Raw genomic sequence first — 21,939 nt, forward strand, 5'->3', positions numbered from 1 at the left:
ATTATCAGATCATATGTGATCAGCGGTGCCTATTTATCTACTTGCACTGGTGTGCTTTCAAACTGCTAGGTTGGCAAGAGCTGGGACAGAGCAATGGGAGCTCACCTTGTCGCGGGGATTCGAACCACCAACCTTCTGACTGTGAAGCCCAAGAGGCTCAGTGGTTTAGACCACAGCGCCACCCACTTCCTGAATAAACAAGCATCACTGATAGGTCCACCGCCATTGTGAGGCTCAAAGCAATGAAGATGATGCCTCCCCAGCTGTTGCCATTGGCTGTGGGTTTCTTGTGATGTCACAAAAGCACTTGGCAACTGAGTGGATATGAAGGCAGGCCAAGGGGAAAGCCCTTTTTATTTCCAACTGGACACACCTGGCACTGGATGTGACATTCAGCACTGCCCAGGTTTCTTCCACTTGGAGGAGGCAAAGTGGTGAATGGAAGGAGACAATCCTCTGGCACAGGGGTGTCAAACTCAAATTCATCGGGGGCCACATCAGCAGTTTGGTCACCCTCAAAGGGCCGGTTGTGTCTGTAGGACTATGTGTCCACTCTTTATTATCATAAATTATTGTCACTGCATTTAATTATTCTTTTTTTATGTAATAATGTAAGCTCATTCCCGCCCCCACGCGGATCACATTCCTGCGTCATGGCGCGTGTGTAGGAGGGGATGTAAACGAGGGAATTTTGAACAAAAGGTGGGGATCGACGGCTTGCGGGGGGGGGGGGCTCAACTAAACCTTCGGCAGGAAGGAGAAAGCCACTGCTGGGATTAAAAACCTGCAGATGGCTTCCCTCTCCTGCCCTGCGCACACCCAAACCCCGCTAGGCAGGATGCCACACGCTGCAGTGCAACCCACCCCATGCTTTGGAGAGGGGTAGGAACATGCAGTGCAGCGCCAACTCCCTGCTTTGCTTTTGCATCCTCCCTCATCAGCGCCAGAGTCCCTTCCCCTCGCGCTGAGGGAGGGCAGCGGATTTCCTGAGGAGGAAGGCGGCGGCAGCCCCAGCGGACGTGCATATTCGCCTCAGAGCTGCTCTTCCCCCCACCCGCGCTGTTGTCGTCTTCGCCGCCGCCTCTCCCTACCGGGACTGCAGGCAGAGGAGGCTTGAAAACCTCCCCCCCCCAAAAAAATTCCCCTCCCACCTACTCAAACCGCGAGGCGACTCCATCTGGAGCCCTACATCACGAGGGGCTGAGAGGAGGCAGCGGCAGAGCGGGAAGAGCAGGAACCCGTGCCGTCGTCGCCGCCTCCCTCCCGGCCGCCCCCCGGGGAGCAGCTCCGCCGGAACTGAGAAGCCAAAGGGCGGCTCGGGGGTGGGGGGCAGAGCAAAAGCCAGGCACCCTCCCGAGTGTCTATGAGGAGAAAACGGGGGAAGAGGGAAGAGAAACCCAGCTCCATCAAGAGAGCGGCTGTTGCGCTTCGCCTACTTCCCCCTCAGGCTCACTCCGCGTCCCTTTCGCCCGCTCGCTCGCCCACCTCCCGGATGCAGCCGAGGAGAGGAAGGGAAGCGGCGGGCGGCGGCTCCCCAGTGCCGCCTCACTCGCTCTTGGAGACAACAGCAAAGCCCGCCAAAAAAAAATCCAGCGCTGCTCCGTCCCGGCACCAACTTTGCCGGCGGCGCCTGTAGTAGGGCTTTCCTACCTCCTCGGCGGGCTTCCTCCTCCTCCTCCTGCATCTCACTTCCCCGTCTGGCCGCTGTGCCACCGCCTCCCTCAGCCTCATTCGAAATTGAAATTCCCTGGCCAAGGCCGTCAGCGCGGCTCCAGCGCCCCGGCCTCCGCCTGCAGCCCCGCCCCCGGTTTTGACCCTCGGCCAATCGCAGGCTCCAGAACTACTGTCAGTGGCTACTGGCGGCGGCTACGCGGGCCACATGACGAGGTCTGGCGGGCCGGATTAGGCCCCCGGGCCTTGTGTTTGACACCCGTGCTCTGGCAGTAGGATGCTATGGAGTGATAGTAAGGCACGTTTGCTTGCTTGAAGGCTGCTGGTATCTGTGGTTGGAAGTTGGCGGACGTCTCATGATGGACCTAAGAGAAGCTGGCAGATTGTTGGTGGATGGAAGCCAGTGGCTTTTGGATTCGGAAGTTGGTGGAGGCTACAAGGCTAAAGCAGGCTGATGTTTGTGGAAGTTGGCTGATGGAAGTTCACCTTTGGAAGACAGTCAACAGAAGCCAGTGGATATTTGTGGATTGAAGCCAGGGCACAAACGGCATGTTTTTGGATGTCGGCTGGTATGTCTGTGTGAGTACATGGAAGGTTTCAAATGTGGTTGAGGCAGAATGGCGTTTGCATGTGCACGAATGTGATGTGCAGAAGGTAGATATTCATGAATAGATGGAACCCATGGGAGGGGGGGATATTGGTTTCATGGAATCAGAGAATCAAGTTTTGGAGGGACTCCGAGGGTCATCTAGCCCAACCCCTTACAATGCAGGAATCTTTTGCCAAATGTGGGGCTCAAACCCACTAATGTGCTTCTGAACTGCTAGGCTGGCAGGAGCTGGGGCAGAACAATGGGAGCTCACCCCGTCGCAGGGATTCAAACCGCCAACCTTCTGATTGGCAAACACAAGAGGATCAGTAGTTTAGACCACCGCACCACTCACTCCCTGGATAAGTGAAGTGAAGACTGACTTGCAGTGAAAATCTCAGGAGCTTTGGAAGACAAAGCTTAAACTGGCTATTTTTTTCAACCAGGGCCTACAGCAGGGGTGTCAAACTCAAATTCATCGGGGGCCACATCAGCAGTTTGGTCACCCTCAAAGGGCCGGTTGTGTCTGTAGGACTATGTGTCCACTCTTTATTATCATAAATTATTGTCACTGCATTTAATTATTCTTTTTTTATGTAATAATGTAAGCTCATTCCCGCCCCCACGCGGATCACATTCCTGCGTCATGGCGCGTGTGTAGGAGGGGATGTAAACGAGGGAATTTTGAACAAAAGGTGGGGATCGACGGCTTGCGGGGGGGGGGCTCAACTAAACCTTCGGCAGGAAGGAGAAAGCCACTGCTGGGATTAAAAACCTGCAGATGGCTTCCCTCTCCTGCCCTGCGCACACCCAAACCCCGCTAGGCAGGATGCCACACGCTGCAGTGCAACCCACCCCATGCTTTGGAGAGGGGTAGGAACATGCAGTGCAGCGCCAACTCCCTGCTTTGCTTTTGCATCCTCCCTCATCAGCGCCAGAGTCCCTTCCCCTCGCGCTGAGGGAGGGCAGCGGATTTCCTGAGGAGGAAGGCGGCGGCAGCCCCAGCGGACGTGCATATTCGCCTCAGAGCTGCTCTTCCCCCCACCCGCGCTGTTGTCGTCTTCGCCGCCGCCTCTCCCTACCGGGACTGCAGGCAGAGGAGGCTTGAAAACCTCCCCCCCCCAAAAAAATCCCCTCCCACCTACTCAAACCGCGAGGCGACTCCATCTGGAGCCCTACATCACGAGGGGCTGAGAGGAGGCAGCGGCAGAGCGGGAAGAGCAGGAACCCGTGCCGTCGTCGCCGCCTCCCTCCCGGCCGCCCCCCGGGGAGCAGCTCCGCCGGAACTGAGAAGCCAAAGGGCGGCTCGGGGGTGGGGGGCAGAGCAAAAGCCAGGCACCCTCCCGAGTGTCTATGAGGAGAAAACGGGGGAAGAGGGAAGAGAAACCCAGCTCCATCAAGAGAGCGGCTGTTGCGCTTCGCCTACTTCCCCCTCAGGCTCACTCCGCGTCCCTTTCGCCCGCTCGCTCGCCCACCTCCCGGATGCAGCCGAGGAGAGGAAGGGAAGCGGCGGGCGGCGGCTCCCCAGTGCCGCCTCACTCGCTCTTGGAGACAACAGCAAAGCCCGCCAAAAAAAAATCCAGCGCTGCTCCGTCCCGGCACCAACTTTGCCGGCGGCGCCTGTAGTAGGGCTTTCCTACCTCCTCGGCGGGCTTCCTCCTCCTCCTCCTGCATCTCACTTCCCCGTCTGGCCGCTGTGCCACCGCCTCCCTCAGCCTCATTCGAAATTGAAATTCCCTGGCCAAGGCCGTCAGCGCGGCTCCAGCGCCCCGGCCTCCGCCTGCAGCCCCGCCCCCGGTTTTGACCCTCGGCCAATCGCAGGCTCCAGAACTACTGTCAGTGGCTACTGGCGGCGGCTACGCGGGCCACATGACGAGGTCTGGCGGGCCGGATTAGGCCCCCGGGCCTTGTGTTTGACACCCGTGCTCTGGCAGTAGGATGCTATGGAGTGATAGTAAGGCACGTTTGCTTGCTTGAAGGCTGCTGGTATCTGTGGTTGGAAGTTGGCGGACGTCTCATGATGGACCTAAGAGAAGCTGGCAGATTGTTGGTGGATGGAAGCCAGTGGCTTTTGGATTCGGAAGTTGGTGGAGGCTACAAGGCTAAAGCAGGCTGATGTTTGTGGAAGTTGGCTGATGGAAGTTCACCTTTGGAAGACAGTCAACAGAAGCCAGTGGATATTTGTGGATTGAAGCCAGGGCACAAACGGCATGTTTTTGGATGTCGGCTGGTATGTCTGTGTGAGTACATGGAAGGTTTCAAATGTGGTTGAGGCAGAATGGCGTTTGCATGTGCACGAATGTGATGTGCAGAAGGTAGATATTCATGAATAGATGGAACCCATGGGAGGGGGGGATATTGGTTTCATGGAATCAGAGAATCAAGTTTTGGAGGGACTCCGAGGGTCATCTAGCCCAACCCCTTACAATGCAGGAATCTTTTGCCAAATGTGGGGCTCAAACCCACTAATGTGCTTCTGAACTGCTAGGCTGGCAGGAGCTGGGGCAGAACAATGGGAGCTCACCCCGTCGCAGGGATTCAAACCGCCAACCTTCTGATTGGCAAACACAAGAGGATCAGTAGTTTAGACCACCGCACCACTCACTCCCTGGATAAGTGAAGTGAAGACTGACTTGCAGTGAAAATCTCAGGAGCTTTGGAAGACAAAGCTTAAACTGGCTATTTTTTTCAACCAGGGCCTACAGCAGGGGTGTCAAACTCAAATTCATCGGGGGCCACATCAGCAGTTTGGTCACCCTCAAAGGGCCGGTTGTGTCTGTAGGACTATGTGTCCACTCTTTATTATCATAAATTATTGTCACTGCATTTAATTATTCTTTTTTTATGTAATAATGTAAGCTCATTCCCGCCCCCACGCGGATCACATTCCTGCGTCATGGCGCGTGTGTAGGAGGGGATGTAAACGAGGGAATTTTGAACAAAAGGTGGGGATCGACGGCTTGCGGGGGGGGGGGGGCTCAACTAAACCTTCGGCAGGAAGGAGAAAGCCACTGCTGGGATTAAAAACCTGCAGATGGCTTCCCTCTCCTGCCCTGCGCACACCCAAACCCCGCTAGGCAGGATGCCACACGCTGCAGTGCAACCCACCCCATGCTTTGGAGAGGGGTAGGAACATGCAGTGCAGCGCCAACTCCCTGCTTTGCTTTTGCATCCTCCCTCATCAGCGCCAGAGTCCCTTCCCCTCGCGCTGAGGGAGGGCAGCGGATTTCCTGAGGAGGAAGGCGGCGGCAGCCCCAGCGGACGTGCATATTCGCCTCAGAGCTGCTCTTCCCCCCACCCGCGCTGTTGTCGTCTTCGCCGCCGCCTCTCCCTACCGGGACTGCAGGCAGAGGAGGCTTGAAAACCTCCCCCCCCCAAAAAATCCCCTCCCACCTACTCAAACCGCGAGGCGACTCCATCTGGAGCCCTACATCACGAGGGGCTGAGAGGAGGCAGCGGCAGAGCGGGAAGAGCAGGAACCCGTGCCGTCGTCGCTGCCTCCCTCCTGGCCGCCCCCCGGGGAGCAGCTCCGCCGGAACTGAGAAGCCAAAGGGCGGCTCGGGGGTGGGGGGCAGAGCAAAAGCCAGGCACCCTCCCGAGTGTCTATGAGGAGAAAACGGGGGAAGAGGGAAGAGAAACCCAGCTCCATCAAGAGAGCGGCTGTTGCGCTTCGCCTACTTCCCCCTCAGGCTCACTCCGCGTCCCTTTCGCCCGCTCGCTCGCCCACCTCCCGGATGCAGCCGAGGAGAGGAAGGGAAGCGGCGGGCGGCGGCTCCCCAGTGCCGCCTCACTCGCTCTTGGAGACAACAGCAAAGCCCGCCAAAAAAAAATCCAGCGCTGCTCCGTCCCGGCACCAACTTTGCCGGCGGCGCCTGTAGTAGGGCTTTCCTACCTCCTCGGCGGGCTTCCTCCTCCTCCTCCTGCATCTCACTTCCCCGTCTGGCCGCTGTGCCACCGCCTCCCTCAGCCTCATTCGAAATTGAAATTCCCTGGCCAAGGCCGTCAGCGCGGCTCCAGCGCCCCGGCCTCCGCCTGCAGCCCCGCCCCCGGTTTTGACCCTCGGCCAATCGCAGGCTCCAGAACTACTGTCAGTGGCTACTGGCGGCGGCTACGCGGGCCACATGACGAGGTCTGGCGGGCCGGATTAGGCCCCCGGGCCTTGTGTTTGACACCCGTGGCCTACAGTGATCCTTTGCATAGGACTGCATTTGCCGCCTTAGATGCTTTTACTGAAGAATTTAGAGGTGGAAATAATCCTGAAAACAGTGACGTTTCCCTGTTCTGTTCCAAATGAGTGTTAGAAAGTGAACAAGTGTACTCCATATAGAGGAATGAAGTGGATGAAAAATGGAACACAACAACAACAACAATTTATACCCCGCCCATCCGGCTCCCAACAGAATATTAAAAACATGATAAAACATCAAACTTTAAAACTTCCCCTAAACAGGGCTGCCTTCAGATGTCTTCTCAGATAGTTGCTTATTTCCTTGACATCTGATGGGAGGGCGTTCAACAGGGTGGGCGCCACTACCAAGAAGGCCCTCTGCCTGGTTCCCTATAACCTCACTTCTCGCAGGGAGGGAACCGCCAGAAGGCTCTCGGAGCTGGACCTCAGCGTCCGGGCAGAACGATGGGGGTGGAGATGCTCCTTCGGGTATACTGGGCTAAGGCTGTTTAGGGCTTTAAAGGTCAGTGCCAAAACTTTGAATTGTGCTTGGAAATGTACTGGGAGCCAATGTAGGTCTTTCAGGACCGGTGTTATGTGGTCTCGGCGGCCACTCCCAGTCACCAGTCTAGCTGCTGCATTCTAGATTGATTGTAGTTTCCGGGTCACCTTCAAAGGTAGCCCCACGCAGAGCACATTGCAGTAGTCCAAGCGGGAGATAACTAGAGCATGCACCACTCTGGCAGGACAGTCTCCAAGCAGGCAGGGTCTCAGCCTGCCTACTAGATGGAGCTGGTAGACATATTTCACAATGGAGCCAAGCAGGCAATATTCAATACCTGGATGATACAGAAATGTCTGAAGAACCCACAGATGTAATTAAGTGTTGAACCTAATGCATTCTCAGCTGTCATGTCTAGATCATGACAATGTGGCATGCCCTTCCTGAAAAAGATTTGGTTGGCTCTCCTCAGCTTGTCAAGCTGCAAAGAGTCCCACTGCAGAAAAGGGTGGGTATCACTGGATGTCGCCATTAATTTCCGTTTATCTGCAATAAGGTTACACAGATGGGTAATTGCATCAATGACTATGCATTTCCCATTCATCATAACAGAGTGAATTGCTTCTATGCTAAGAAATAGGAAATCTTTCGGAAAGAGTCATCCTATGTAGTGAAAGATAAAGTTCCTGCTCTTCCTGCAAAGGTTGGTTGGCCTTATTTTTAGTTTTCCAGTGCCAATATCTTCCCCCCTATTTACAAAGGAAGTGTAAGGAACTGCCAGTACTAGAAATTAAATTGCCTTATTTACAACTCTAATACAATGCAAACCATTGCACTTCGGCTTCATACGGTTGACAGCAATCCAGCATTTTTCAGGGGGGGGGGGGAATTGCAGGATTGAAAGCTCATGCATATTGAAGTGATATTTTAAAAGGTGCTGCAGTATTTGTCCTCTGAGCCAAGACCAAGGGAAGCTGAATTTAATTGTTCATTAAATCAGTACTAGGTAACTCATAGTTTATAGTTTGTTTGTTTGTTTTTTTAAAAAAACCTTGTGAATATTCATTGGTCTCTCAGTAGAGACGCCAAGAGCAAGAACACTACGTATTTTTGGCAGTTGCTATTAAAAGAAAAAAAAACTGCTCAAATTTGATTGAAAAATAAGCAAGAGCATAGATTGTTCTAACCAATCATTTAATGAGTGCATCGAAAAAATGATGCTATTAACTAGTCTCTTCCAATGACTGAATCATTCTCTGCTCCACTCCTAGACAACACTGGTGATTTTATATGGATAGATATAGACTGTGCTATATAGAGAACTATAATAAGCAAACAATCAAGCAAGACCAAAGTCAGAAAACATAAAAAGGTGCATTGTGGGTCAGATCCATGGGAATAATAATAATACCGTAATACAGTTTTACCTCCCAGCTAGAAGAGCAAACTATACACCATGAAATCGAAGTTCTACGTAAAATGATTAGGAGCCCAATAAGATTCACTGATAAGGATGGCACACTTTTAATAACATAGAATCCAGCATTTTATGTGTGTTTTAAATTAGATTTTACGACATTTCCATTTTTACTTCAAAACTTGGCTGAAATGTGACACATTTCCTTAACAGGGGAAATTCTTCAGAGAGAGAGAGTTTGATAAAATTTCATACTTGATCTTTGGGGTGAAAATATAGATTTATGAAGTAAAATTCTGAAAGAGGATGGTCTAATGGCCAGATATGGTATCTTTAAAGTCCGGGGATCAGGTTTATAAGCATATGCAACAGTGGCTGTCCCCGTTGCCCCAGGGCAAAGCTAAAAACAATGGCTGGGGTTAATACAAGTTGACTGAAGAATGCGCATGATGGCCTGTTATTGTGCACATTCACCAGAAAGGAAGAATAATGAGCATGTATAAGAAGCAAAAATAGGGAATTGGGCACATCAACACGCATAACTTCCAATTAATATTGAAAGACGTGAGAGTTTCACACCTCAGTAAGTAAAGGTATACATTGCCCAAGAAAATAATAGGCTGAATGATCAAGCAATGTGTGAAATGCCCCACATGAAATACCCAACATTTTAAGCTTGGCTAATATGGGAAATCAAAATTTATGCTGTTCTTTTGTGCACGTTCTCCAGTCCAATGATTCAGCACAATGGTTGGTTTTATGCACATTCTTCAAGGCAAATCACATTAACCACAAGTGAGTGTGTGTTTGTGTGTGTAGCAAGCACATATCGACATATCAGCCTTTTTTCTTTTTTGCCTCCACAGGGCTATTAAATTATACACCGTTTTTAAGAAGATGAGGTGATGACAGAATAGTAGACGTTAAATGCAGTAACAAAGGCACAGGCTAAAATATCTTAATCTTATTTTCGATTAGTCTACTGCAAGCTCTTGCACAGAGCTCTTCTCCTATAGCACATACCGGCATTTCAGCAAACTGAATTGCTGACAGATGCCAGTCATAGCTGCCAAGTCTCCCATATTCCCCGGGAAACCCCCGTTTTTCCAGCTGCCCCCAGCTGAAAAAACAGATTTTTTTGTTTCCCCCCGGTTTATTCTGGCGCGACGGCCATTTTAGAACTGGGCGGAGCATGCTCAGAAGAGACTTTTGATGCTGCATTGCCCAGTTCCAAAATGGCTGCAGCGCATAGCTGCCAAGTTTTCCCTTTTCTCACGAGGAAGCCTATTCAGCATAAGGGAATTTCCCTTTAAAAAAGGGATAACTTGGCAGCTATGCTGCAGCGTGACTTCTGGTGCGGCAGCCATTTTGGAACAGGGCAGAGCAGCATCAAAAGTCGCTTCTGAGCATGCTCCGCCAAGTTCCAAAATGGCGGCAGCGCTACTTCCGGTCTGCTACGTCCGGTCCAGTCCCTTATTTCTCAGGCCGGAACTTGGCAGGTATGATGCCAGTACAAAAAAAAACCATGCAAGAAACCCAGATATAAAAGATACTTATGGAAAGTCAGGCCTTGACATATGAAAAATATGGAACATAATGAACTTCTATGCTGAAGCTTCCTTGGGATATTTTCTCTCATAGCCATGAAGTACCTTTCAAATTAAGGTATCAGGCCCAAGCTTCTTTTGCAATAAGAGTTAGGCTAGGGGTGGGGAACCTCCAGCCCAAGGGCCAAATTTGGCCTCCCAGGCCTCCCCATTGTGCCCATGAGTTGTTTCGGGGGAACCATGACTACCTTTGGGCCACGTAAAAGTGGGGCTTGGCTCAAAGGAGTTGCGTAGGCACTGCAAAACCTCTTGCACACAGCTTCCCAGATGGCCAACAATCAGCTAGTTGTTGAGCATTTGGGAAGCACTGGGCAAAAAGGCAGAGCAAGTCAACCCACGTTATATATTCTATATAGGGTTGAGGAAAAGAGAATGTATGTTGCTGGGATGCTTCAGAATCAAGCATGGAGAGCCTGTGGCCCTCTGGGATGTTGCTGGACTAGAACTCCCACCATTCCTGGCCATTGGTCAGGACGACTGGGACTGCAGCAACTGGAGAGCCACAGGTTCCCCGTTCATGGGGACAGAATCCTCTATCACTTTCCCAGCAAATACCTCTCGATGCTCAAAGACACAAGCGGCAAAAAAATAGACTTATCTCTAAGTACTGTATAGGGATTAAGGAGCTAAAACAAAGAGGGCTTAAAAATAATTTGATAAATTGTGTGTCCTTGTTTCTCAATTTGATCCTTTCACATGGTTTTGTATGCTCTGTGATATTTTGTGCTGTTATTTTCATCGACGATAGTTTAGTAACTCTTTATTGTAACTGATAAGTGTCAACAGTTCAATTATTATTTGCTGATAGTTATGTTATTTTTACTGTTTACTATTATATTCTAATGGATTACCAACTATTGCTTTATTTGATATAAGTTGTTTATTTTAAAATTACTGTGACTTTTTTTGTGTGTGTGCATTGGATCAGATTGTTATTATGCGTTTGACCTTTGCTGTTTATTTTGTTGTTTCTTCAGCTTGCAAACTGCCTTGTGTATACAAATTAAAAGTGAAATGAAATTTAAGCCTGCAATCTTATTTAACCTTTCTGCGAAGTAAGCTTCCGTGAACACAGACGGGCCAACTCGTTTAATAAAATATTTCCAAACTCACCTTTTGAATTAAAGGCAGCTACTTACTACTAGGTGTAAATATGCAGAGGAAGCAGTTCTGAATTCATTTCAGAATTCGTTCCCTGAATATAGATATGGAAGAGCACCACCTGCTGTAGACATTGAGAAGATTTTTAGAACAAGTCTTTCTCAACCATCTGTTCCCACAGATACTAAAATTTAAATTGAAATGACATTTGGAGGGGGTACAGAGTTAGGGAGGGTTCTTTGTTAAGCCCCTTCAGTGATTGGCTGGCTGCACAGTTCCCCCGCACAGAGAATCTTAGCTGGCTTGTTCTCAACGCCAATCATATGATGAGAGAATTTTGTCACCTCTGCCTCTCACCTGATGTCACAGATGATGTCAGAGATGATGCCACCTATCGGGACACATGCTGGACCTGATTAGTCCCATGGGCTGGAGGTTCCCCAGGAAAGAAATCTCAGCATGCAAGGAAAGAAATCACACTACATTTAATAAGTACCATAAAACTTTATTCTCCCCAATTCATGACTTTTGCTTCGGTGTGTCGCTGAAAGGCACGTTGTCCAGAAGCAGCTCTTTTCTTGGTACAAGCACTAGAAGAGAAAAGCGTTACCTGTAAGAGTTCATGCGGTCTTTACAAAGGGATGTCAGCTGTTTGTCAAACTATAGCAACTTTCTTTTTCTTAATGGCATTTGCAGAGGGGATATATACCTATACAGTGGAACCTCGGTTTATGAACACCTCGGTTTACGAATTTTTGGTTTATGAACGCCACGGACCCATCTGGAACGAATTAATTCACTTTCCATTACTTTCAATGGGAAAGTTTGCTTCAGTTTATGAACGCTTCAGTTTATGAACAGACTTCCGGAACCAATTACACCCATGCTTCGGGTTAAGTACGCTTCAGGTTGAGTACTCCATGGACCCATCTGGAACGGATTAATCCACTTTCCATTACTTTCAATGGGAAAGTTCGCTTCAGTTTATGAATGCTTCAGTTTATGAATAGACTTCCGGAACCAATTGTGTTCATAAACTGAGGTACCACTGTATCTTGTGCGTTAGAAGCATCCATACGTTTGTGCCATGGCAATAAGTATAATTAGTAAGGACTTGACCAACTTATTACTCTGGCAGTGTGCCAATTATCTGGGGCCAAAGAAAAAACAAATTTTAGCATTTAAATCAGGCATAGGCAAACTCCGGCCCTCCAGATGTTTGGGACTACAACTCCCATCATCCCTAGCTAACAGGACCAGTGGTTAGGGATGATGGGAATTGTAGTCCCAAACATCTGGAGGGCCAGAGTTTGCCTATGCCTGATTTAAATCAAGTGCTCCATTATATAGGGAGGTTTGCTGCCAATTTATCTGCAGTTTTCTTAAAGGGGGGGGGCAGGAGGAGGGCAAGAGAGAAAGGCAGCCAGTTTATTTTGCTTGACTGCGTTGTCCTTTATCTGCCCTTGTCTCTACTGTAGTTCTGACCATCTGGCACCTTAAGCACCCTCTCGAGGGCTGGTCTCTAGGTTATTTAACCTAATCTGACAAAGGCTGCTACCCTAATATACACCTCCTTTGTAACAGCATTTAGTCTAAGGGTAGCATGCACAAATCAAAAGGCCCAGATATCCCTGTTAGGAACAAGGGGAAAGGGAAGGGGCTACGGTTCAGTAGTAAAGTCCATCATTGGCACACAGAAGATCCCAGCTTCATTTTTTGGGCCATTACCAGCAAAAGGAAAGGGTCTGTTAGCAGATGATGGGAGAAGCCAGCCAGAAACCCTGGTGAGCCTGCTATCAAACCATTGATCCACCTCAACCAGTATTGTCTACTCCAGGGGTTGCCAACTTTTTTGAACCTGTGGGCACACTTGCAAAATGGAGAAACTGTTCTGGACACCCACACACCCTGCAACCAAGCACACATCACAGTCTATTACGTTAACTGCAATATACTGCTTCTTTCGAACCTAATTTCAACGTAGGGAGGGGATCTGAGTGCCAGGAAAGGCATATATGGGCGCATGTGGACCTGTGTGGACCATGCCGATAGCTCCTGGAGTAAAAAAAGGTAAAGGTAAAGGACCCCTGGACAGTTAAGTCCAGTCAAAGGCGACTATGGGGTGCATAGCTGCCAAGTCCGGATCGTAAAGATCCAGGATCGGCAGCGCGCGCATGACCGGAAGTTGCGCGACGCAACTTCCGGTGGCGCTTCGCCCTTCTATGGGCACCAGAAAATGGCGGCGCCAGCGCCGGAAGTCGCTTCCACGCATGACCGGAAACACGTAAAAGCGACTTCCGGCGCCGCCATTTTCTGATGCCCATAGAAGGGCGAAGCGCCACCGGAAGTCGCGTCACGCAACTTCCGGTCATGCACGGAAGCGACTTCCGGCGCCGGCACCGCCATTTTCTGGTGCCCATAGAAGGGCAAAGCAGCACCAGAAAAATGGCCGCCGGGAAGAAGCGAATTTAAGGGACAATGCTGGGATTTTCTGCCAAATGGGAGACCGCCGGGAAACGGTGAGAAAAAATGGGTTTTCCCGGCGGATACGGGATACTTGGCAGCTATGATGGGGTGCGATATTCATCTCACTTTCAGGCCTGGGGAGCCATTGTTTGTCCACAGCTTTCTGGGTCATGTGGCCAGCATGATTAAACCACTTCTGGTGCAACAGAGCACCGTGATGGAAACCAGAGTGCACAGAAACATGGTTTACCTTCCCGCCGCAGCGGTACCTATTTATCTACTTGCGTTGGCATACTTTTGAATTGCTAGGTTGGCAGGAGCTGGGACAGAGCAACGGGAGCTCACCCCGTCGCCAGGATTCGAACCGCCAACCTTCTGATCGATGAGCCCAAGAGGCTACATGGTTTAGACCACAGCGCCACCCACATCCTATTAGCTCCTGGAGTAGACACTATGAGACTAGGTGGACCTGACTCTGCAGAAGGCACTTTATGAAGTTTTATGTGCCACCTGGGCCATGACAGACATCCATAGCTAGACCGATCGCGATGGATTCCTGCTTTTGTAGGAACGCAAGAGCCCTTTCTGAAGTCGAGCTTACATGGAGGAGAGAACGTCTTCAGAAAGGAAACTGCATGCAGCCAAATGGTGAATCAGATAGATTCCAGGATACTTAATCGTTTCAGCATGGGGGGGGTATCGTAATCCAGCAGCACCACTGTATATCCTGTCCCCTGAACAAGACCACTTTTAAAGGTAAGATGTCACGATGCAAGAAGGGAGATTTGATATGGTTTGGGGCCTAGAGGGGCAGCATTGCTTTTTTATGCAACGAACAAGTGTATCCCATATGTGGAAATAAGAGGCATAAGGCAGCTGCCTATGCTCTGATATTAAAGATTCTGGTTCTATACGGAGGACTCTTCGCGCTCATGCAACGTGGCATGACCCGTTTGCCGAGCTGAGTTGCAACCTCCCCGCATCTTCAGTCCATGTTTTTGTCTTGCTTTTCAAAGGGATATGGGGGAAGCCAAAGATGGACAAGAGGAATAATGGGTCGTAGTGAGCCTTATATGGAAGTAGGCAGTTGGGAGGGGTGTAGAAATGAAGAGAACGTCTCCGGTTGCCAAGGAAATGGGAGAGAAGGCAGGGAAGGGGGGGGGGGGAAATGTCAGAGCAGGCAGTTGAGAAAGGCGGGTGGGAAGCAATGAGAGGTTCGGGGACACGGGAACTATTATGTGACTTCTTCGAGTGATTCTTGCTTACTCATGTTATACAGGGCTCTTTTCTTCTCCCTTGCTGATCCAAAATACTCTGATCCCATTTTCAGCTAAGGAAATCCTATTCCTGTTTTTGAGAAAAGGCCAGTTTGCGTACTGTTGGTTTTTTTTTAAGGCCGTTTGTTGATCTGAATCCTACTCTCTCTTCAAGGATCTCAGAACACTGTTTTAGCCACTGCCCAGTGAGGTAAGCTCAGGTTATGCTCAGCGGCAGAGGCTTCTAAAACCTTTCAGGGAGTTTCAGGACTGAACAGAGATCTGGACTTTCTCCGCATTTATGTCCAATATGCTAAATGGCTGCTGACTGACATATCCATTTAGCTGATATTGTGAAGAACTGGGCAAGTTTTTGCTATGTCTTTCAAATGAATGCAACATATTGGGTAACATCCTATGATGTCCACCCACTTGCACAATGGGAACACCAGTTTCCCTTCATCCCAGAGTGCCCTGCGCACTCCTCAGAGCTGTTCCAGAGGGTCTCCCAATCCTCTAGAGCAGATTTTGGGGTAAAATAGGGCAAGGAAGACAAACATTGTTGTGTGAGTGAACACCTGCTTGAGCAACCTTGGTTCTGATCTACTGTTAGATTAAGATATTAGTGGGAAAAGTATAACAACTGTCAATATCAAGGATAACAGCAATGCCCTAGCTAGATAACAAAATAGATAAATTGAAAAATACATATATACAGTGGTACCTTGGTTCTCAAACACCTTGGTATCCAAAAAACTTGGAACCCAAACACTGCAAACCCAGAACTAAGTGTTCCGGTTTGTGAATTTTTTTCGGAAGTCAAACATGCTCTGTTTTGAGTGCCACACTTCTATTTTGAGTGTTATGCTGAAGTCTGTTTTTGCTATTTATTTTGAGGTTTGTTTTTGTTTTTGCGGCTCATTGTTTTTTGTGACTGTGTGGAACCCAGTTCAGCTACTGATTGATTGAATGATTGTGTGATTGCAGTACATTATTTATTGCTTTCATTTTATGGATCAATGGCCTCGTTAGATAATAAAATTCATGTTAAATTGCTGTTTTAGGGTTGTTTTTAAAAGTCTGGAACGGATTAATCCATTTTGCATTACTTTCTATGGGAAAGCACGCCTTGGTTTTAGAACGCTTTGGTTTTGGAACGGGCTTCCAAAATGGATTAAGTTTGAGAACCAAGATACCACTGTACAAACTAAGTAAAGAAGAGCAATTACAGACAGAACTAAGAAAACCCAAGCACAATTCCTGTGGAAGTAGAAGATAATTTCAAAGTTATTTTGGTAGGTCCCCCAAGATCTACTGTTCCTTTTAAACGTTATTCAGAAACTCACTAAATTTCATAACCAGCATTGTTTTTCTTAGCAATTAACGGTACCGCTTGCTCATTCCAAACAAACCTGGCACAAATGCTGAAGGTAATCTTATAATGGAAGTAAACAGCAGTTAAACCTGAAACCTGCTTTCATCATTTGAAAGGTTAGCAAAATTCTGAATACATTTAATGCTATCTACCCAAGAGGAAGTAGCAGTGTTTGGTGTTTAAGCAGACATGAAGCATTTACAACTTTCCAACTTAAAATATTATTTACTTACATAGTTGGTTGGAATCCACATGAACACCTTGAAGGACAGATGTTCTGAGTATAAATTCTACATCTGAACCTATTTTTACAAGCTGTTCATAAAAGGGGAGGAAAAATAGAAGTGATTGAATGCCACAGCATTATTTTTGGAAGACATCCCCTACGCTTGTCGAGTATAAAGTACCAAATCTATATATATATAAAAATGTAAAAATTGTGAAACTGCGTTTTCCACTTTTCTCCATAACCGCTTGACCTATTGTCCTGAAATTTTGACACAACGATCCAGGCCACTCCCCGAGCGTTGTTGGGGACAAAAATCCCTCAAATCACACACCTGGGCAGGTATAGACCTGGTTTTCCATCAACTCAAACAGCGCCCTCAAGTGGCGTAATACCCTCCTCCACCCCCTCCCGTCCTGTGAAATCTAAGCCACACCCACAAACCAAATGACATCATCAACCAAGCAACTGAAACCACCAAGGCGGCCATTATCAGACAGACTAGGCCGCCCCCCTAAAAAAACCCCTGATATGGTCTCAATGTTATCAGACTAAAAAACCCAAAACCGTGGGATTTTAAGACTAACAAATGCACCCCCGAGGGCTGGTTTTGAGCTGCCTTGGTCACCTCTGTAGAAAGCACAAACATCTATGATTGGTTCAAACACAGCTGTTACTGGGTGGGGAGGGGAACTTACAAAAAGTGATCTCTTCCATTGCTACAGATTCTGCAAGTGGACTCATGAACATTTGTTCAGTGTTCAGTGCAAGGTATCGTTTTACCCATCTTGTGTTTGTATGAGAGTACCTGTCCTAGTTTTGCATGCAAATTACTGTAGAGGATGATTTAGGTTTATTTTACCCCGCACTCCCCCTCAAAAAAGAACCTCCAGGAACGCCACTCTTAAGAGCTCTTCTTTCCAAATTCCCATAATTGGTGTACATTTAGAAATGGAAACCTTTGCAAAGAAATAATTCAATGAATGAAAAATCTTTCCTGAATGGGAACCTCAAAGGCTTATTCACTCGCCCTCTGCAGGTGGCAAAACAGAACACCTACCTGTATGGTTAATGTTTCAATATGATTCAGCTCATAATTGAAGTAGTAAGTTATTTAGAAATGTGTTTCATGACCCAAAGGAGAGTTTGTAGGTGATTTAGCTTTGTTTTTTTTTGGTTCAGCTTTTTCTTGCTCCCGTAGCAAGGAGCAAGACACATGGGCATCAACCGTCCGTAGGAGGAAAAAAAGGAAGAGTTCCAACATACTAGTGTACCCCCTAGTGGTAGCAAAAATAAAGTTTTATGAAGTCACTCAGAATTATCTGCTAGAAATACCCCAAATTATAATTTGTGCATTAAAAAGCTTGGAGATGGAGAGGTGGTCAAAAAGGGGTACCTGTGACAGTTAAGCCAATTTAAGCTTGCAGTGGGCTGGAAGGGATTTCTATTAAAGTACCTCAGCTATTTTTTCGGAAGAAGTCTCTTCTTTATTATTTTTGAATTCTTCATTTATCTTAAGTCTTGCAGCTGGATAAATGGAAAAAAGGGGAAATGTTAATTTCTCTACATTTGGTCTTTACAGGTTCTGCTTTCATTTGCTAACAATATGCAAACCTGTAACATACCATTGCAGTCACAGAATTGATTCTACCCCGTGAAACAAAAACCTCATGCAAAAATCTATAATTCTTTGCATGTCATATTTGCATGCACTAGGATTGGGGTAAAAAGCTAGTTCATTTCCCCAACAGACTAACAATAATACAGGGTACCATGATGTGTTTTGAGAAGTTCAAATGCTGCTCTTCAGTGTACAGGTTTAAATCTAGCTACAAATTCCACTACATGATGCAATTCACGCAACTATAACCAACCAAATTTAATCAGTCTTTGTAGAATGCACCGGTTTAAGAAGAATATGCTATTTTGGTTCTATCTCGCACCATTTAAAATGTGTAATAAAATTGCTAGTGACAAGAACTATGTATCAATGGTCAGTCAGACATCATCATGTAAACACACAGCAGTCTGCTAATATACCACCACCTATTATGGTACTTATGACAAAACGATATGACAAAATCGATATGACAAAATACCACCACCTATTATGGTACTTATGACAAAACGATATGACAAAATGCTCTTGGTAGGTAAGACTTCAGAAGAAAACAGTTCTGCATATATGGAAGAGTCACTAACATTGCTTCATTACATGCTGGTACATACTACACTATATTAAAATCATGCTATAGTAAGTAACTTGAGAGCAACACAACACTCAGTCCTTCCTCTGAATCCAAAAAAAGTGCCCGAGAATGGAAGCCCCCTCCTCCAGCCTCTAAAAAGTTACTATAAATTTTGACAGGCCAAGGATGTTTGCAGGGTTATTTGCAAATCTGTTAGTCTGGCCAACACCCCAAGAAAGCAAACTTTTAGAGAGTACAGCCATACCTCAGTTTAAATACGCTTCGGTTTGAGTACTTTCAGTTTAAGTACTCCGTGGACCCATCTGGAACGGATTAATCCACTTTCCATTACTTTCAATGGGAAAGTTCGCTTCAGGTTAAGTACGCTTCAGGTTAAGTACAGACTTCCGGAACCAATTGTGTACTTAAACCGAGGTACCACTGTAGTCATGTTTGCCTCTTGTAGTAAAGCCTGCAAAAGCATATGCCACAAAAAAGCCAATAAGGTGCTCAAAGACAGCTCTTAGTGCCAAGACAACAAAAAAAATTACCTTCTAGGGCTCTAGTATCATTTTTGAAAACGCGTTGCCTTGTTCTGTGCAAAGTTTTGAAAAGCTTCAAGACCTGAAAATTCAACAGAATATTATAGGTTTTCTGTTTTTGCGCTGTCCTCAGCAGGAGACTATTCACCCTAAGGAAGAAAAGTAGCAACTTCCACATTTTTTAAACATGCAAGATGGTGCTGTTTCTTGCCGCTCTTCCTCAAAGTGACAACACAGACCGCAAAGAGTGCAGTACAATATGCACTACTTGGTTAATACATGCCCACAGGTGCATAGACATGGTGTGTACTTCTCCACTTTGGCACGCTAAAATATGCATTACCATATAAAAAGGCCATCAGCAGAAAGGAAGGCGTAATCAGTCTCTGGCAGCAAAATAATAATAATATGAAGAGCCATTTTGGATCAGATCAAGGGCCTAACAAGGGAGGGTTGCCACCTTTGTTTTGGCAAAATACAGGACAGGGTGGGGCAGGGTGATTGGGGGTGATTCCCCCCCCCCCAATCTAGTGCTGAAGTGACTTCAAAGCAATCCATTACAATCTATTGCAGCCTAACAGGATGGCCCCTCCGGAATTTGTCGCGCATGCACACGCATACCCATGAAATTGTAAATCTGTCAGTGCTTGGCTACCCAGAGCTTAAATACAGTCAAACCTCGGAAGTCAAACGTAATCCGTTCTGGAAGGACATTCGACTTCCGAAACATTCGACTTCTGAGGTGCAGTCGAAAGAGCCATTCGGAAGCAGCATGTCTGCTACGTCGGACATTCGGCTTCCAAAAATCGTTCTAAACCCAGAACACTTACTTCCGGATTTTCAACGTTCGGGAGCCGAAACATTTGACTACAGAGGCGTTCAGCAACTGAGGTTTGACTGTACACAACATTTCACACACCCTTTCACACATGTTTGGAGACGATCCCTAACTTGGCAGAAAGAGAGGGAAGAGAGAGAGAGAGAGAATTCCTGAAATACAGGACAACCTGTATCAATACAGGATATAGCATTTTACATTGAAAGACTGGACAATCCTGTAACAGGACAGGTAGCAACCCTAGTTACTTGGCTGACACATGCTCAGCTCACAGGATGGTGTGTATGTCTCCACTTTGTGCACATTAAAATTGCTTTCCCACCTAAAGGAGGCTATCAACAGAAAGGAGAGTGTAATCAATATCTGGCAGCAAAAGCAAACACCCAGCACTCTGTTCCGACAGTGGCCAACCAGGCAGCTGCAGGGAGCCCACTAGCAAAATGCTGAGCGCAGCAAAAAACTCTTCCCGCCTGCGATTCCCAGCAATTGGCATCCCTGGCCATGGAGTGGGGTCCCCAAATCAAGCAAATAAAATACAAATTCTTAACTAACAGTAGAAACTGTGGAAAGATTTTGACAGATTTTTCTGAGCGCTTGGGGTCAAAAGAAACTAATTATATATATATATATATATATATATATATATATATATATATATACTTTTCAAGTTTATACATTTCACTAATTTTCAAGTTTATACAATTCACTAATTTTCAAGTTTATACATTTCACTAATTTTACAATCATTTTGACATTTCAAAGCTTGACTTCCTTCCCTCTCTTTCTGCGGTTCCTTAAATTTGTCTTTAATATCTTCTGCAGATCCAAATTAACTTAATTTACTTGTTTGTTCATCTTCTTTAAATATATACGCTTATGAAGCTGCAGGTTATTACAATAATAAAAAGTAATTTGAAACCTCCAGTTGTTGAGACATTTCATTCGGAATCTGCTGGAAAGAGGCAGATAGAGGTAATCCTGACTACGCCCATGTCAACAGCTAGGGATGCCAATTTGAATAAAATATTTGGGGGGAGGTAAGCCCCGCCCCACATAATCAATCACATGACATGGCACAACACACCATTTGGGAATTCCCATCAACTCTTTTTTGGGGGGTGGGGTAGCCCCCTCAAATATATATACAGTATATATATTTGGGGGTGGAGGGACCTCTGCCCCAGGAGTTGGTTCCTATGTGCCCCCCAGCTCCCCAATGGAACCCCCACTCCCAAGCTCAGCTCTGCAGGGCTCTCAAACCAGCCCCCCACCTCAGTCTGGGCATGCAATGGGGGGCATGTGACAGGTCACGTCACGTGATTGCAGGGGGTATATTTACCTCCCGGCTTCTCATTGCAAGAGCAGCAGAAGCAGCAAGCAGGCTCAGCAGCCAACGCTTTCAAGGTAGAGGTGAAGCCACGCCCACTCACGCCCACTGCCGCTTCCCCGCGACCCAATAAAAAGGGCCTCCCCTTGAGGACGGCCCCTACCCTCCGATCCTCTTCTAAGCGGCTGCGCGCGGCGCCGGAACCATAGAGCTAGAAATTAAAACTGACCGGCGCTGCCTCGGATAGCGGGAATCCCTGGAGACTTAGGGTGGGGTTAGTTTGCTTTTTTAAAAAAACAACAACACCGCGTTTGGTTGATGTACTGTACAAGGTAGAAGTTGTTGCCAGCGGCCTTTTAGTGCTTAGGAGGATAAGACCTCCGGAAACAGCAGCATGGCTCTAGGTCCTGCTTTCCAGAGGGCATGGGTCCCCTGTTTTAAGGTGATGTCTATTTGCAGAGCTTTCCGACAGTAGCCTAAGTTAAAGAGCCGTCAGAAGGGAGAGCAGGGGCCTCGAAGTTGATGGCCAGGCAGCACCTGGACAGCAGCCTGACAGCGAGTCACACGGTCATAACCTTTCCCACCAAAAGGAGATGTGTTGCATTTAAATAATAATTATTTCTTACACTTATATACATTATTTCTACACTTATATTTTTGTGATG

At 47.4% G+C, this 21,939-nt stretch overlaps 1 protein-coding gene across 1 annotated transcript; it reads right to left on the reverse strand.

Annotated features, from left to right (window-relative positions):
* Window positions 1-8,021: 8,021 nt before the first annotated feature.
* Window positions 8,022-21,428, reverse strand: LYRM7 (LYR motif containing 7). Its single transcript, XM_035100282.2, has 5 exons — window positions 21,287-21,428; window positions 19,119-19,191; window positions 17,835-17,905; window positions 16,386-16,467; window positions 8,022-11,645 (listed from the first exon to the last, which is right to left on the reverse strand). Exons 1-5 carry the CDS (start codon window positions 21,299-21,301, stop codon window positions 11,575-11,577), a joined length of 312 nt encoding a protein of 103 aa, XP_034956173.1. The 5' UTR covers window positions 21,302-21,428; the 3' UTR covers window positions 8,022-11,574.
* Window positions 21,429-21,939: the final 511 nt, after the last annotated feature.

The sequence above is a fragment of the Zootoca vivipara genome, chromosome 11 (assembly GCF_963506605.1).
Source record: "Zootoca vivipara chromosome 11, rZooViv1.1, whole genome shotgun sequence".
Taxonomy (NCBI): domain Eukaryota; kingdom Metazoa; phylum Chordata; class Lepidosauria; order Squamata; family Lacertidae; genus Zootoca; species Zootoca vivipara.